Source organism: Tauraco erythrolophus, chromosome 3 (genome assembly GCF_009769465.1).
Source record: "Tauraco erythrolophus isolate bTauEry1 chromosome 3, bTauEry1.pri, whole genome shotgun sequence".
NCBI lineage: Eukaryota > Metazoa > Chordata > Aves > Musophagiformes > Musophagidae > Tauraco > Tauraco erythrolophus.
The window spans coordinates 48,695,880-48,709,419 of NC_141467.1; the positions used below are offsets into that span (position 1 = coordinate 48,695,880).

Consider the following 13,540-nt stretch of genomic DNA (forward strand, 5'->3'; position numbering starts at 1 on the left):
GGGCTTGCTCTTGACGCAACTGCAGTACCTTTTCTGATGTATCAAGGATTTCAGGACCCAGTGCTCTGATTCATAAAAATAATTATTTGAAAACCTTGCTGTTGTGAATTTTGATGTCTGATGAGAGTTTTCTTCATCTTTTTTTAATGCTGTTGTAATCAATTGTTTTAAAGCCCATGAATTAATTATAATGGAAAACACTTGGATAGAATTCTGGAGAGTATTAACTGATCTTTACACATTTGATATTAAAACAGGGGAAACTGAGGAACCAAGCACTTAGGCTGACTTCTTCAAGCTGTCACGGAAATTCAGTGTTGGAGTAACAGTACCTATCATGACTTAACTTTTTTGCAGTATTTCTGCTTTGTATTTTGCCCTTTTGACCCTCTTTTTAATTTGCCTCAGACCCATAGGTTAAGATATCAGCGGCTTCAAGTTTTTCTATAAAGCAGGCTTTCTGATCAGGATAGAAGAATATGATAAATGTTTCCTCTTCCCCTCCCTTGTACCTATTTGCCTTGAAGAACATCCACAGGCAACTCTTCCTTGCACAGCAGCAGGACTCTTGCGGTCTGGCTGGATAAATGGGTATAGAACGGAGAAAAGAACTTGGATTTGGTCAGGGTTTGGTGGGTACTTTCAAGGCAGCCCCACTCTTACCTTGGTCGTGGAGGTGCCCATTCAGCTGCGGCATTTCTAAAGCATAAAATCTGGATTGTTCTGCCTGCCCTATATGGGAATTGCTAGCATGGAGACTGCAAGTGCAGAGTATTGGACAGCTGCTCCAGCTGTGCCTTGCTGGCCATAGGGAAATGGTTAATACATAGCCTGAGCACGTGACATGTTCCTGTGTGGCAGGCTGGTTGACATTTAGGTCTGTTAATAGTATTGTAATGTCAAGAAATATATCCCAAGAAGAAACGCCCTACATGGAAGCATACAAACATACAACTGGGAAACAAGGATGTTGAGGACAGACATTCCCACTGCTTTTGTACCACACACAGTGGTACAAACCAGGGCTTAGTACTACCCTACCTAGCACTACTTAGTGCAGTTTTGCATGAAAAGCTACACATCTTCGTCTTAACAAGACGTGGGTTTTATTGGACAGGGTTCCCAAATCCTAATGTCTCACCTTGTGTCTCACTGTGCAACCAAATACAACCAAAGTAATCACTTCCAGCTTTCTGGATTGTGTTTTTATTGTTTTTGAAGGCTTTACATCCAGTTGTTGATACCAGTTGTGTTAGTTTCTTGTACATAGTCTTGTAAAAGGGCAGAACTTTTCTAAATGTTCCTTAGCACCTTCATTTCTGCGTTCTGTTTATTTATTTATTTCTGTCTGTAGCATTTGATTAGTGTTGGTCTCCCCTTCAAGCTGCACGCAGCTGCTGTGAGCTATACACTGTGAGTTCTAAGAAAACAGAAATCAAAGGAGATGAAGCAGGGAATGCAGTGAGAAATACAGCTCTGCTTTTGTCCTCCTTTTCTCAGTCTGGACCTCCTTCTCTGCAGTTAAGGACTTACAGTTCATGCTAAGTCCCTGAATGTTTTTTGTAATTCAAGCCAATAACATTAGAAAAAATACTAAAAACCTAAACATAATAAAAAATTTAAAAACATGAAAAATTAAGTATGAAATCAAAGAGGTTAGTTTGCTCCAGCTCCAAGATCCTTCAAAGAAGTAACAATCCAGGAGTCAGCATGTCTGACCACCCAGGGCCGCCACCTCTTCCTGAACCAGAGGACTGTAGGGTTGTTAGGTCTGAAAGTCTTGAACTCTTTCCTTAGAAGTAGCCTCAAAAAGTGTTTCTTTTTCATTCCCCTGTAGTACATATTTCCCAGGATACAAAGAGGCCAACCATGTTGATACTGCAGCTGTAACTGAACCCAGATGGTCATTTCCTGCCTCTTCCTTGCCTTGAAAATTAAATCCTTTCCTTATGTATGTTGGTTTTGCTCACCACCTGGCAATATTAATGGATTGTAGTCTGCTGTATCACCAATTTTTAAGCTAAGAATTTGGATAGAATAATACACTTCCTACACACTAGTAGCAAAGAGCTGGTCTGGAAGCAAGTGCACAAACTCTGGTTTTGAGGGAAGGCACAGTTCCCATTTTAGGAAAGCATATTCTTACTACCCAGGCTGAAATTAAAATATAGCAATTTGTTATGCTTCATGGCTTCTTATAGGGTGAAAAAAGGATTTTTTTTTTTACAAGTAAATTTTGACTGAGATTGCATTCGGTAGTCTTTCTTGAAGCTGAGGGATTGTGCATACTTATTTAAAATTAAAAGTCAGTTATTGTTTTGTACCAATGAAGAAAAACATGGCAGGGGAGGGAATCACAAAATGGAAGGTTTCCCCAAGTGGCAAAAATTCAAAACTTCTTTTATTTTTCTTGGTATTTTGGCATTTTTCAAGTCACAAAATAGTCGAATACTGATATTTTATTTTCCAGAGTAGGGAGGAAGACGCAAATACATATCGATGTCTTTTATTCATCCCTTTTTCAACTTTGTTTTTTGTAGTACTACTATTCAATAAAGGACATCTCTGTTGGTGGCATGTGTATTTGTTATGGCCATGCTCGAAGCTGCCCTCTGGATGAAATCACAAAGGTATTCTTTGATCTTATTGATTTATTTTCACAAAACAACTTTTCCTTTTTTTTTTTTTTTTTTTTAAATACTTTGCCTAAGGAGAATGAGAAAGAGGAGGCTAAAAGAGATCTTACCATATGGTGCACACAAATTATTTGCTGTAATTTTTTTCCTTTTCTGTGAAAGCATATCAACGTCTCTGATAATGTAACTTTCTTGAAGCAAACTCTTTGGTGTTAAATTTAAACAACTCAAGGGGCACAACAAGAAGTAGTCTGTCTTGCAACACAGGAAATTTGTCCCTCCTTTTTTTGAAAGGCTATTCTCCACTAGTTGATATAGCATGGTTGAGCAGTCTAATGCTAATTGTGGGGTATTTGTGGGTCTTCACTTTTTTGGAGTATGTCTGATATGAGGCAGTCTTTTGGCAACATGAATTAAATTATCCATTTAAAAATATTTCAAGAAAGTGAATTTTTTATTCTTAGAAATTGCAGTGCCAGTGTGAACACAACACATGTGGAGAGAGCTGTAACAAGTGCTGTCCAGGCTACCACCAGAAACCGTGGAGACCAGGAACCATTTCTGCTGGGAACAAATGTGAGAGTAAGTATACGCAGAGATTTAGGTAGTTTCATAAAGACTTATTATTACATTCTTGTTTGAGGTTGCTTTTCCTACAGATCTACACTAATTCCCAAGAAAAATCCACAAACTAACAACTATCTTAATGGGATCGTTTAAAGGTAGAGGACCTACTTCTAATCATAACTGTTAAAATTGTTTTAAATATTCTATCCAGTATGACTCCCTGCCTAGTGGAGTTGTTACGTAGTAAAGCTTTTAGAGTCTCTTTTTCAAAGAGACTTGGTGATTTATTATAATCCTGTAAAAACTAGCAAGTTTACATCAGTCATTTTGTAAGCTGCTTGAAATGCAAATTTCTTACATTGATCATAAATTTTGTCAGATAAAAAACTTTATTCTAATAACAAATGTTTTGAAAGACACTCCTTTTTGGCCATTTCATTTCAGATTTTTACTTGTGTACTGGCTTTGTTGACTTCTCAGACTTTTGTCTATGATACAAATATGAGAAGAATTAGGCAGATTTTTCTTCTGAAGTGCAGACGACAGAAAATGGAAGAAGAACTGTTGGTAATAGCACACATCACTATTGACATCAGTCCTGACAGGATTGTCTTAGTGAGATCTACAAAATACTGTTAAAAAAGGTGCTATTAAAGTGGTGACAGTGGTTTTGAAATGGGCTTACTTGCTAAAAAATACAGTGTATCAAGAGGGCTGAAGCCTAAAGCATGGTTAAAGAGAAAAAAGCGTGCTTTTGAGATGAATTGCTATGCTCTTCTACTTACATTTTCCACTTTGAAAAATGTCAGTATTATAGGAACTGTTATATAATGTAAATAAAAAAACGGATTTCTTTTCCATTCCTTCTCAGAGTGCAACTGTCATAACAAAGCAGAAGATTGTTATTACAATCAGAGTATTGCAGATCAGAAAAGGAGCATGGATATTCATGGCCAGTATATAGGAGGTGGCGTGTGTTTAAACTGTACTCAACATACTACTGGGATCAACTGTGAAATGTGTGCTGATGGATATTTTAGACCACACAAAGTAAGATTTTGAAAATACCATTCTAATGTTTTGGTGAATTACAACGATGATGAGTATTTCAGTTCATTGTAATTAATACACATATTTTTATCAGTTGCGGAATAGCTAAAAGCTGTAGAGTTTTTTTTTTTTTATGGATGACATACCACCAAAACTTTCAGAGAAAAACAAAATGCTTGTCCAGTTGTGTGGGAGGGCAGGTCAAGCTGTTGGAGAAGAAAAGAATAACTGAAGATGAAACTTCAAGTCTTAATGTGGGAATGTAGATATTCTGAAAGGAAACCCATTTCTTCTGTGGATAAATCTCTAAAAAGTGCCAGTATTGAAGTTTCAGTGTCTTCAGAAGTGCCAGAATTGTGTACCATCCTATATCAGCCCTTCTAAACCAGTGTTAAAAAGGTTTACATGGTTTTCAGATCAGACTCTTTGTGTCATGAGATATTGCAACAAGTATTCTTTTTCTTCTTGACATGATCATTGTAGAATATGCGCTTTCTGAGCCTGTGTACTTTCCAGTTTATTGACAAGTGTCACTCTTTGGAAAAATGACCTAAACTCCACAGAAGACATTTATTAAGATGTGAGTTAAACATATGAACTTCTTGCAATGTTAAAGGTCTCTGTATAATGAGACATACTGAAGGTCTTGCTTTGACAGGTTCATGCATATTTTGGAAACCTCGTGCTTTAGAAATCCAGCATAAATTGATGCAGAGAGGAAGGGTGAGTCTGCAGCAGTATGTTTAGAGAGCACGTACAGCTCATCCAAAGAAGCAAACCAGAGTCAGAGATTGATGATTCACTTGCTATAAGAAACATTGAAGAAAAGTCTTCAATCAACTCATAGCCAATAAATGTGTATCTAGAGGTCATTACTGATTTGCTTTGCATCTGAAGCACCTCAAAGGAAAATTTTCCCTGAAAGAAAATAGAATCCTTGTCATATGAATTGCATTGCCTTATATTTCAAAGATGTACAGATCATGAAGTCAGAATGAATCTTCATGAATAGATAATCTGTCCTCCCATTGAACACAGAGCCAAGGTTTTCTTTAATTTCCTTCCTCTTTGAAATAGATTATCTTTGCAAAAAGCATCTATTCATTCTTAAACATTTCCATAATCTTTGGCAAACCGTCACAGTGGTTAATTGCTGTTACATGAAAAAAATGTCTACTTAGACTGAATGTGTTGGGCTTCAGCTTCCAGCCTTTAGCAGTTACTATACCTTTGTTTGTGCTATTGGAGACCAAATTCTATTCCTGTGTTTTTTTTTCTAGGCTGCAATCCCTAATCTTCTGTTTGCTAAAATTAAACTAGTCCCTTGATCTATTACTGTATATTAGCTTTTCCAGTCTTCATTTGTATTAGTTCCAGTGATCCCAGACAAGAAACATGGGTAACTTTACTTTTCCTAGTTAATAGTTTGGCTACTTGACAGAGAAGATTTATTTTGTAGGTTTCTCCCTATGAGGATCACCCCTGCTATCCCTGTGACTGCGACCTATTTGGCTCTCTGAGTTCTGACTGCGTTAAAGATGAGCATCATTCTGACTCACAGCGTGGTAAGGGAGTGGGAAGCACCTTTTCTCTAAACTTCATATTTGACTGTATTTCTGGACATTGAAGTTTGAGGTAACACCATCTACTTGTGAATGGCTGCCAGTTAGGTATCACTTCAAAACCATGGTAAATATTTAGGAAGGAGAGTTGAGGCATAACATACTTCTAGGATTTTAAAGGATGTCAGGTCCCTGAATGTGTTCTTGTGTGGGGATGGCAGACTCTGACTCTATAAAACAATGTGAAGGATTGAGATCTGACACTGTTGTATATGAATGCTGTTACAGCTGTCACAGAATCCATTTTGCTGCAGTTTCTGTGCATCTGGTACTCGAAAAATTTAAAAATAGGTGGTGAGACTGACATTATGCCAAGTATCTGTGTGGAATATAACATGGAGTATAATAAAAAAGGAATGCTGAATTACTTGCACCTTCTGAGACATCTTGAAGACAGCCTACTGCCTGCTGTTATTTATTTATTTCTCAATTTCTGCTTTTCAAGGGACTTGGCCAGGTCAGTGTCAATGCAGAGAAGGTTACACAGGAGAAAAATGTGATCGCTGTGCGTTTGGGTATCGGGGCTATCCGAACTGCCTGCGTTGTAACTGCAGCCTGATTGGTAGCGTTAATGAAGATCCGTGTACAGAACCTTGTATTTGCAAAGTGAGTATTAAACTGTAATTTTTGTTTAAAATCAAATATCTGTACATTGATTTGTAAACTCCTTTCCAATAAGAGAAACTACTTCATTAATTGGAGAGATCACTCCTTTTATAGAAAGTAACCTGGTGTAACTATACACCTGACAACGCAGAGCTTAAAATTACCATTCTCTGTACTGAAAAATACGATAATTTATGTCGAATATTTCTGTATGTTGCAGATACACCATTTTCTATAATTATGGGCCAAAGTGACATTAAAATCAAACAATAACTGCACATGTGAGTGTGAGGTAGAATCACAGAGAGAATGACGGTATGCCTAGCTGGGTTTGGTTTTAGGGATGAGCTGATATTTCTCTTCAAAGTCACTGATTTCTTGTAAAGAAAGGATGTGTTCATAACATCTGCTTTGTGTGAATAAACAGTGTGCATTTGGAAAGAACTATTGGAACAATTAGGTTAGATGTATGTATGAAATATGATCTAATTATTTGATTACAAAATATAAACCATAAAAAAATGTTTAAAAAGAGCAATTTTGCAGCTGCCTTTTATTTTTTGGTAAATATCCAAAGCCATTGAAATGTCTTGCAGCTGTAGATTCTGCTGAACTTTATTACAATAAATACTGAATTTTCTGAACCAAATGTTAGCTAGTAGTTTATGTATTTGTTGCCAAGTGTGACAGTGAACAGGAGCCAAAACCCCTGTGGTTTGTTTGACAATTTTTCTGAAACTTCTTAATCCTTTTGCATAATTTATCTCATCCAAAATATCAAATATATAAATAACCAGAGTCTGGAAGAAAGAAGTAGCTCCAATGGCCAATTTAAATATGCTAAAGGAGATATGACCATTTTGCCTGATTTTGAGCTAGAGTAACACTATATCAGTCAATACAGCTAATTGGTGAAAATTTTGGTATAAACTGGACAAGAAACTGTCTTCTTTCAGTGCTGTTGTGGGCATGAGCCTGGCATAGCGACTTTTTAGGCCAGATCACTGAGAACGTCTCGAGCCAGCAGCCCACCTATAGAGGTGAAAGGAAGGAAGGAGGAAAGTTATGTGTTCCAAATATCAAATGAAGGAGGCAGAGTTTCTAAGCCTGTGCAGTCTCCATGAACACATAGTAGTGCAAGCTATTCCTTTCTATACTCTAAATTTCATAATATTTGATCTTTTGGGAAACACAGCTCTTGAGGTCTAGTCATTGGGTAAGATTCTTATTTTTCATTAAGAAATAAACAATAATTTCTGTCTAATAATGTTACAGAGAAAAAGTGAAATGTGTGATCCAAGTGCATCCTGAAGACCGAGAAATAAAAAACCTGAAAAGAGCATACAAATAGCATTTATGTAAAAATCCAAAATTTTAAAATCTCATTATCTCAGGAGGCCCTTTCTCTGAGACTTTTCTCAAGTTTGGATATTAAGAAATAGAAAGCAGTCATCCTCAGCCTTTGAGTCAGAGCTGGGGATAATAAATTTTTCATATGGTTTGCAAAAACAGTTTGTCCTTTGCTTACAAAAGCATATAACCTACCTGTTTAGAGAGGTCTTATGTAAACTTGACATGCCAAACACTGGTCCAGAAGAAGAGACAGTTGGTAGTGTTGTCCACCAAAGGTCTCAGATTTCTCTCTGATAAGCCTGAAATTTGCTTCATGGGACCAAATATGATGTAAGCTTGGAATCTGGAGTGATTATTTTGGCTGAAGTTACTCTGGTAACTGCTTCTGAAAGAAGAATTTGGTCCATAGGCTTTACATTTCAAATTCCAATGCAGAGCTCATACAGGACTCCTCAAAATAACATGACAGGTATGCTTCGCTGGATGCCCTACAGTCCTGATGTCCTAATCATATGTATCAGGGTGCTTTGTGGGGTCCCCTGTAAAGTTCTCTTTGCCTTTGTAGTGGAATTTTCCCATAGTGGAAACCAAAGGTTGAGGTGGGGGTGTGATACGTGTCCAGGTCTTGTCCTAATATGAAGCTAGGACATGGTCAGAAACTCGTCCCTGGCAGCGAGAAATGTTCTGTGCCTTACCGTGTAGAAATACCCACAGAGATCAACTATTTGCACAGCTTTGTGGGCATTTACTGAATATTTTCTCTACTGATTTGCTTGTCCACAGCAATTGTCTAAACTGTTTGAATAAATAACTACGTATTGTCTGTACAAATTTCACGAGAAAAAATTGGGTGCACCGTTGTTTGTTTTTTTTTCCTAGTAAATTCTATATTGAAAGAGGTATGTAGCATTATCCTCTGAACTACCCAGTTTGCATGGTATGAAGTCAGCAGGCCAGTGATAGGAGCTACAGGAGTGAAGCACCTCTACTCTGGGAGTAGGACTTTCTGTACCTTAGCCAGAGCATATTAGGAGGAAGAGGTGACAGCTTGCATAAGTGTATGTGACGTTCCTCTACAAAGAGGTGGCAGCAGTAATGGGGATCAGAGTAAAAGTATGAATAAATGGTTGAAGAACTGTTGTCTTGGAGCTGGCTGTGATAGCTGCATGAGTCTGACCTTAAAGGTGAGCTATACAGTACGTAGACTATCTGGTTTCAGTAAACAGGGGAACTTTTCTCCAGAGCAATCTATGAATTCAAGCTACGAGAGAAGTAGACTGGCAAGCTGGCAGAAGCTTTCCAAACCCTGCTCATGTGCTAAAGTTTCACTGCAATAGAGCCCTTGCTAGAGCATGTTTTGATTTTGATGAACTGGCAAATTCTGATGAATTTTTCCAATCAGTTTTAGTTTTGAGCTCTGAGTCTTATTCAATAATCCTGCTGTGCTGAAATCTGTTTTCTTTTATAACCTTCTGAATGCTGTTACGCCTAAATCCCATCTAATCCACTGTGTTTGTTACCATAATAATGCTGATGCGAAACAAATGTTGTATGCCATTGACAGGAAAATGTAGAAGGTGAAAATTGCGATCTCTGTAAACCAGGATTCTACAATTTGCAAGAAAGAAATCCTCAGGGCTGCACAGAGTGTTTCTGCTTTGGGGTTTCAGATGTCTGTGGCAGCCTAACGTGGCCCATCAGTCAGGTATTTATACGTTATATCCATGACTTAATATTCTTTCCTCAGGCAGATGCAAAATGTACTATATTTCTCTTTGACATGCGCCTAAGTTAACTCCCAAGTTCTGGCATGTGTCTCCTTACGGAGGAATGGATTGTCAGTGTTATTCTGCAGCTCTGAGGTAGTCAGCATGTCATCCCAGTGCGGGCTTTGGCCCCACTGGCTTGCAGTAATACCAGAAGCATTGGGTAGTGGAGGCTGCAATTATGCACTGGAAAAATGTGGGTTTTTCTGACCTTGTGCTGTTAAAAGTTTCTTTTTGCATATTGAAGAGATGAGCCCAAACCGGTTTCCTTGCTCTCGTACCTATTAGGCAAGGCTAGAGTGACCTCTGTCAATATTTCCAATACTCTTTCGTAGAAAATAGGGTGATTATAAATATCTTCTGAATAGACATTTCTTGAGTTAGAGGGCTTAGAGGACATTATTTTTCCACCAAATTCTTTCCATATCTTTGCAGAGCTGGTCATGCTTTAATCTCCTGTTTTGTGTACCAATAAAAAGAGAGGAAAAACATCAGATTAACTGAAATTCTAAGATGCTTGTATAAAACTCTTTCAGTGAGAAGAACAAAGTTCTCTCATCTTGCTTTCTCTTCTGGGACTCGATTTAACTTTCCTCCAGCTCAACCCTATCTATAAACGGGGACGATAGACCTCAAAGCCCTTGAAGTTCTGTAATTTTATCTCAGGGAATTACATAGGTATAATGCTAATTTTATTGAGAGGATGAAAATCACACACATTATAAATTTGTTCTTGTCTAAGAGGTAGAGACAATCCTGGTATGCAGTGGCAGATTTGCATTTATTGGATGTCAGACTGGGTTAATGAAAGTGTTACAGATCCATCAGTTGGAGTGAATATCTAGGAAGAGGTTAAGTTTAGTGGCTGCTTTCTCAGTGACACAAAGCCTGACTCCATTAATATTGCTATTCTTTCTTTCAGATATCAGACATGACTGGATGGCTTGTTACTGATCTGTATAATGCAAGGAGTGTGCAACCTCAGCAAAGCCAATTTGATGGACCCCGTCAAATAAGTATTAACAACACTGAAGCCGTGAAAGTACTGAAACATACTTATTACTGGTCAGCACCTGAGGCGTATCTAGGAAATAAAGTAAGTTGTCAGCTAAAGTCAAAGCTCCTTCGTAGTTTCTCTATTTTAATCACACCATATTGCTCTAGTTTCTGTAATTAAAACTTACACAGAAACCCTAGTATTACCAGACTTCTCAATTTATCTCTGCTATTCAAATCAGAGTGTTCCTGGCTAGACATTCCCAGTACACTCTTCTTGCTCTTTGTGCTTATTCATCTCCCCACTTCCTTCTCTGTCTATCTTTGACACAATATAATATCTTTTTTTTTCTCTTGACCGTTACTAGCTTATATGATTGCATTCCCCATACTCTTGGCTCCTGCCTCAAAGCTTACACCCTTCACATCTTGTCCAATACAGTAGATAGGACCATTAAATTCCTCTTATCTTCCTCTTGGCCATCTCTCATTTCTTAATTATTAGTTCCCAATCAACTAATCTTTAACTTTTTCCCTGGTTACTACTTAAAGCTTTGAGTTTACCATTTTTGTAACAGAATCACAAAATAGTTGAGGTTGGAAGGGACTTCTGGGGGTCATCTTGCCCAACCTCCCTGCTCGAGCAGGGCCACCTAGAGACAGTTGCCCAGCACCATGTCCAGACAGCTTCTTCTGAATGTGTCCAAGGATGGAAGCTCCACAACCTCCCTGGGCAACTTGTGCCGGTGCTCGGTCACCCTCTTAATAAAAAATGTTTCCTGATGCTCAGAGGGAACTTCCTGTGTTTTGGTTTGTGCCCATTGACTCTGGTCCTGTAACCAGGCACCACTGAGAAGAGCCTAGCTCTGTCCTTTTTGCACCCTCCCTTCAGATATTTATATCTATTTATGAGTTCACCCTGAGCCTTCTCTAGGCTGGACAATCTCAATACTCTGTCTTTCATCATATGAAAGATGCTTCAGGCTCTTAATCATCTTAGGGGCCCTTTGCTGGGCTCTTTCCAGGGTATCCATCTCTCTCTTGTACTGGGAAGCCCAGAATTGGACACACAACTCCAGCTGTGGCTTCACCAGTGCAGAGTAGAGGGGACCTTGCAACCTCACTTGTTTGATTATTTTTGGTCCAGTCTCTTTGCCCGTGCAACCTTGTTGCTTAGTAAATGAACACAAGTCTCAGAAGTGTAACATTAAGGAGCAGTTTCGCACAGAGCAACACTCACTCAAATTCTGATCTCTTATCCATTTAATATCTGTCTAACTGTTGGTACTACACTTTAACTTACTTTGAAGTAGTCAGGAGCAGTTGTGGTGCTAAGCAGCCTGAAAAGAGGAGTATGGAATGTGAATAACCGACACGCTGTGCCCCTTGGCTAGGATGGTTTCATAAACTTCTTTGTTGAAAGTCCTGTAGGTGTTTCACTCAATGAGGACACTTATCTGAATTTTCTGTAGAGCCTTCAGCTAGCTTTCCCCACCTGCACAGCAACAAGCCAGCTCTTGTCTTTGTGTTGATACACAGACGTGTTAAATTTTCCCTGGAAAGTGGTATTTGTAAGCCCATGTACTCCTATAATTTGGACGTTGTACTGTCCAATGTCACTTCTTTGTGTTGGTTGGAGGTTATCGTGTTGTTAAGACTTCACTTTTTGTTATTTCAGCTCACAGCTTTTGGTGGAGACTTGAAGTACACGGTATCTTATGACATTCCAATGGAGAGTGTGGACAGTGATATAGTATCTAGTGTGGATGTCATCATTCAGGTGGATTTTTTTCATCTTGTTACTATATAGACATTATTAGGAATCTATGAAGGGGTTAAAAAAAAGGATAATAAAATAATATTTCTATAATAGTAGTTCTGTCAGTTTTAAGTCCCTTCTTAAAAGTCACTACCAAGATTTTGCTACTACTGTTCTATTTCTCTGAAGTTTTAGGTATGCAATACTAGTTTTAAGTGACAAATAATTAAATTTTAAGGTTTGTGTAAAGCAGATGAGGTGTTCATTACCAACTGTACAAAGCTCTGTTTACAAAAGAAACTACAATAAGCTGGAAGGATTTAGGAAGGAAATAGTTGAATGTTCTTGCTGATTACTTACTTTTCTAGATTTATATTGCAGTTGAAAAGTTTTCTATTGAATCCAGGCATCTCCAAAAAAGCATTACTTTGTAAAACATACTTAACAATAGAACAAAGGAGAAAAGAGATTCTGTTTTGTAGAGGAATTTGATTTCTGAAATTTAATTTCATTCTTTTTCCGAAAGCAAATCAAATATTTCCAAAGTCTCTGAACCAAAAGAGAATGGGATTGTAGTCTTCCTGAAGCCATGGAAAGTGCAAACCTTTTGCTTACTTTTTTTCTAGTACAAGAAATCTACCTCTTCTCTGTGTTATCTGGATGTAAATCTGACACTAAATGTAATTGCTGAATAAAATTTGCATGCAAATATGGAAAATGTTTTCCCTGTCTTTCAAATTTCAGGGTAATGGGCAGATTTTGAGTACAAGAGCAGCAGGCTTATCGTTACAGCCATATGAGGAATACTCTAATGCAGTGAGATTTGTATCAGAGAATTTCATAGACTTCAATACAAGAAAAGCTATAGACCGGGAAAGGTTGATGACTGTTCTGGTAAACATGACCCATCTTCTGATCAGGGCCAACTACAACATTGCTAAAAAAGCTGTGTACAGGTGAGGGAGAGAAAATACTCAAGTTAATCTATATACTTACATTATTTTTGTGCATGTGAAACACAATTAATAGTCGCAGTATTCCTAAAGTTTTACATTGAAAATTTATTTTAAAAAATAATAATTCAATTTGCTCAAGACCAGTCTTGTCCCCTAAATATGTCCATGCGGAATGTGTGGAAAAAGGCAGTTGGTTGTTTTAAAGATATCTGGTAGCAAAACCATTGTT

General features: G+C 37.9%; 1 protein-coding gene across 1 annotated transcript in view; it reads left to right on the forward strand.

Annotated features, from left to right (window-relative positions):
• The window catches only part of LAMA1 (laminin subunit alpha 1), a 113,657-nt gene that overhangs the window by 43,864 nt on the left and 56,253 nt on the right, over positions 1–13,540 (forward strand). Inside the window, 9 exon segments of the mRNA XM_086609297.1 lie at positions 2,541–2,630; positions 3,101–3,218; positions 4,075–4,253; positions 5,713–5,818; positions 6,321–6,481; positions 9,399–9,539; positions 10,523–10,696; positions 12,275–12,376; positions 13,100–13,311. Of these exon segments, the coding sequence (XP_086465423.1) occupies positions 2,541–2,630; positions 3,101–3,218; positions 4,075–4,253; positions 5,713–5,818; positions 6,321–6,481; positions 9,399–9,539; positions 10,523–10,696; positions 12,275–12,376; positions 13,100–13,311 (1,283 nt within the window).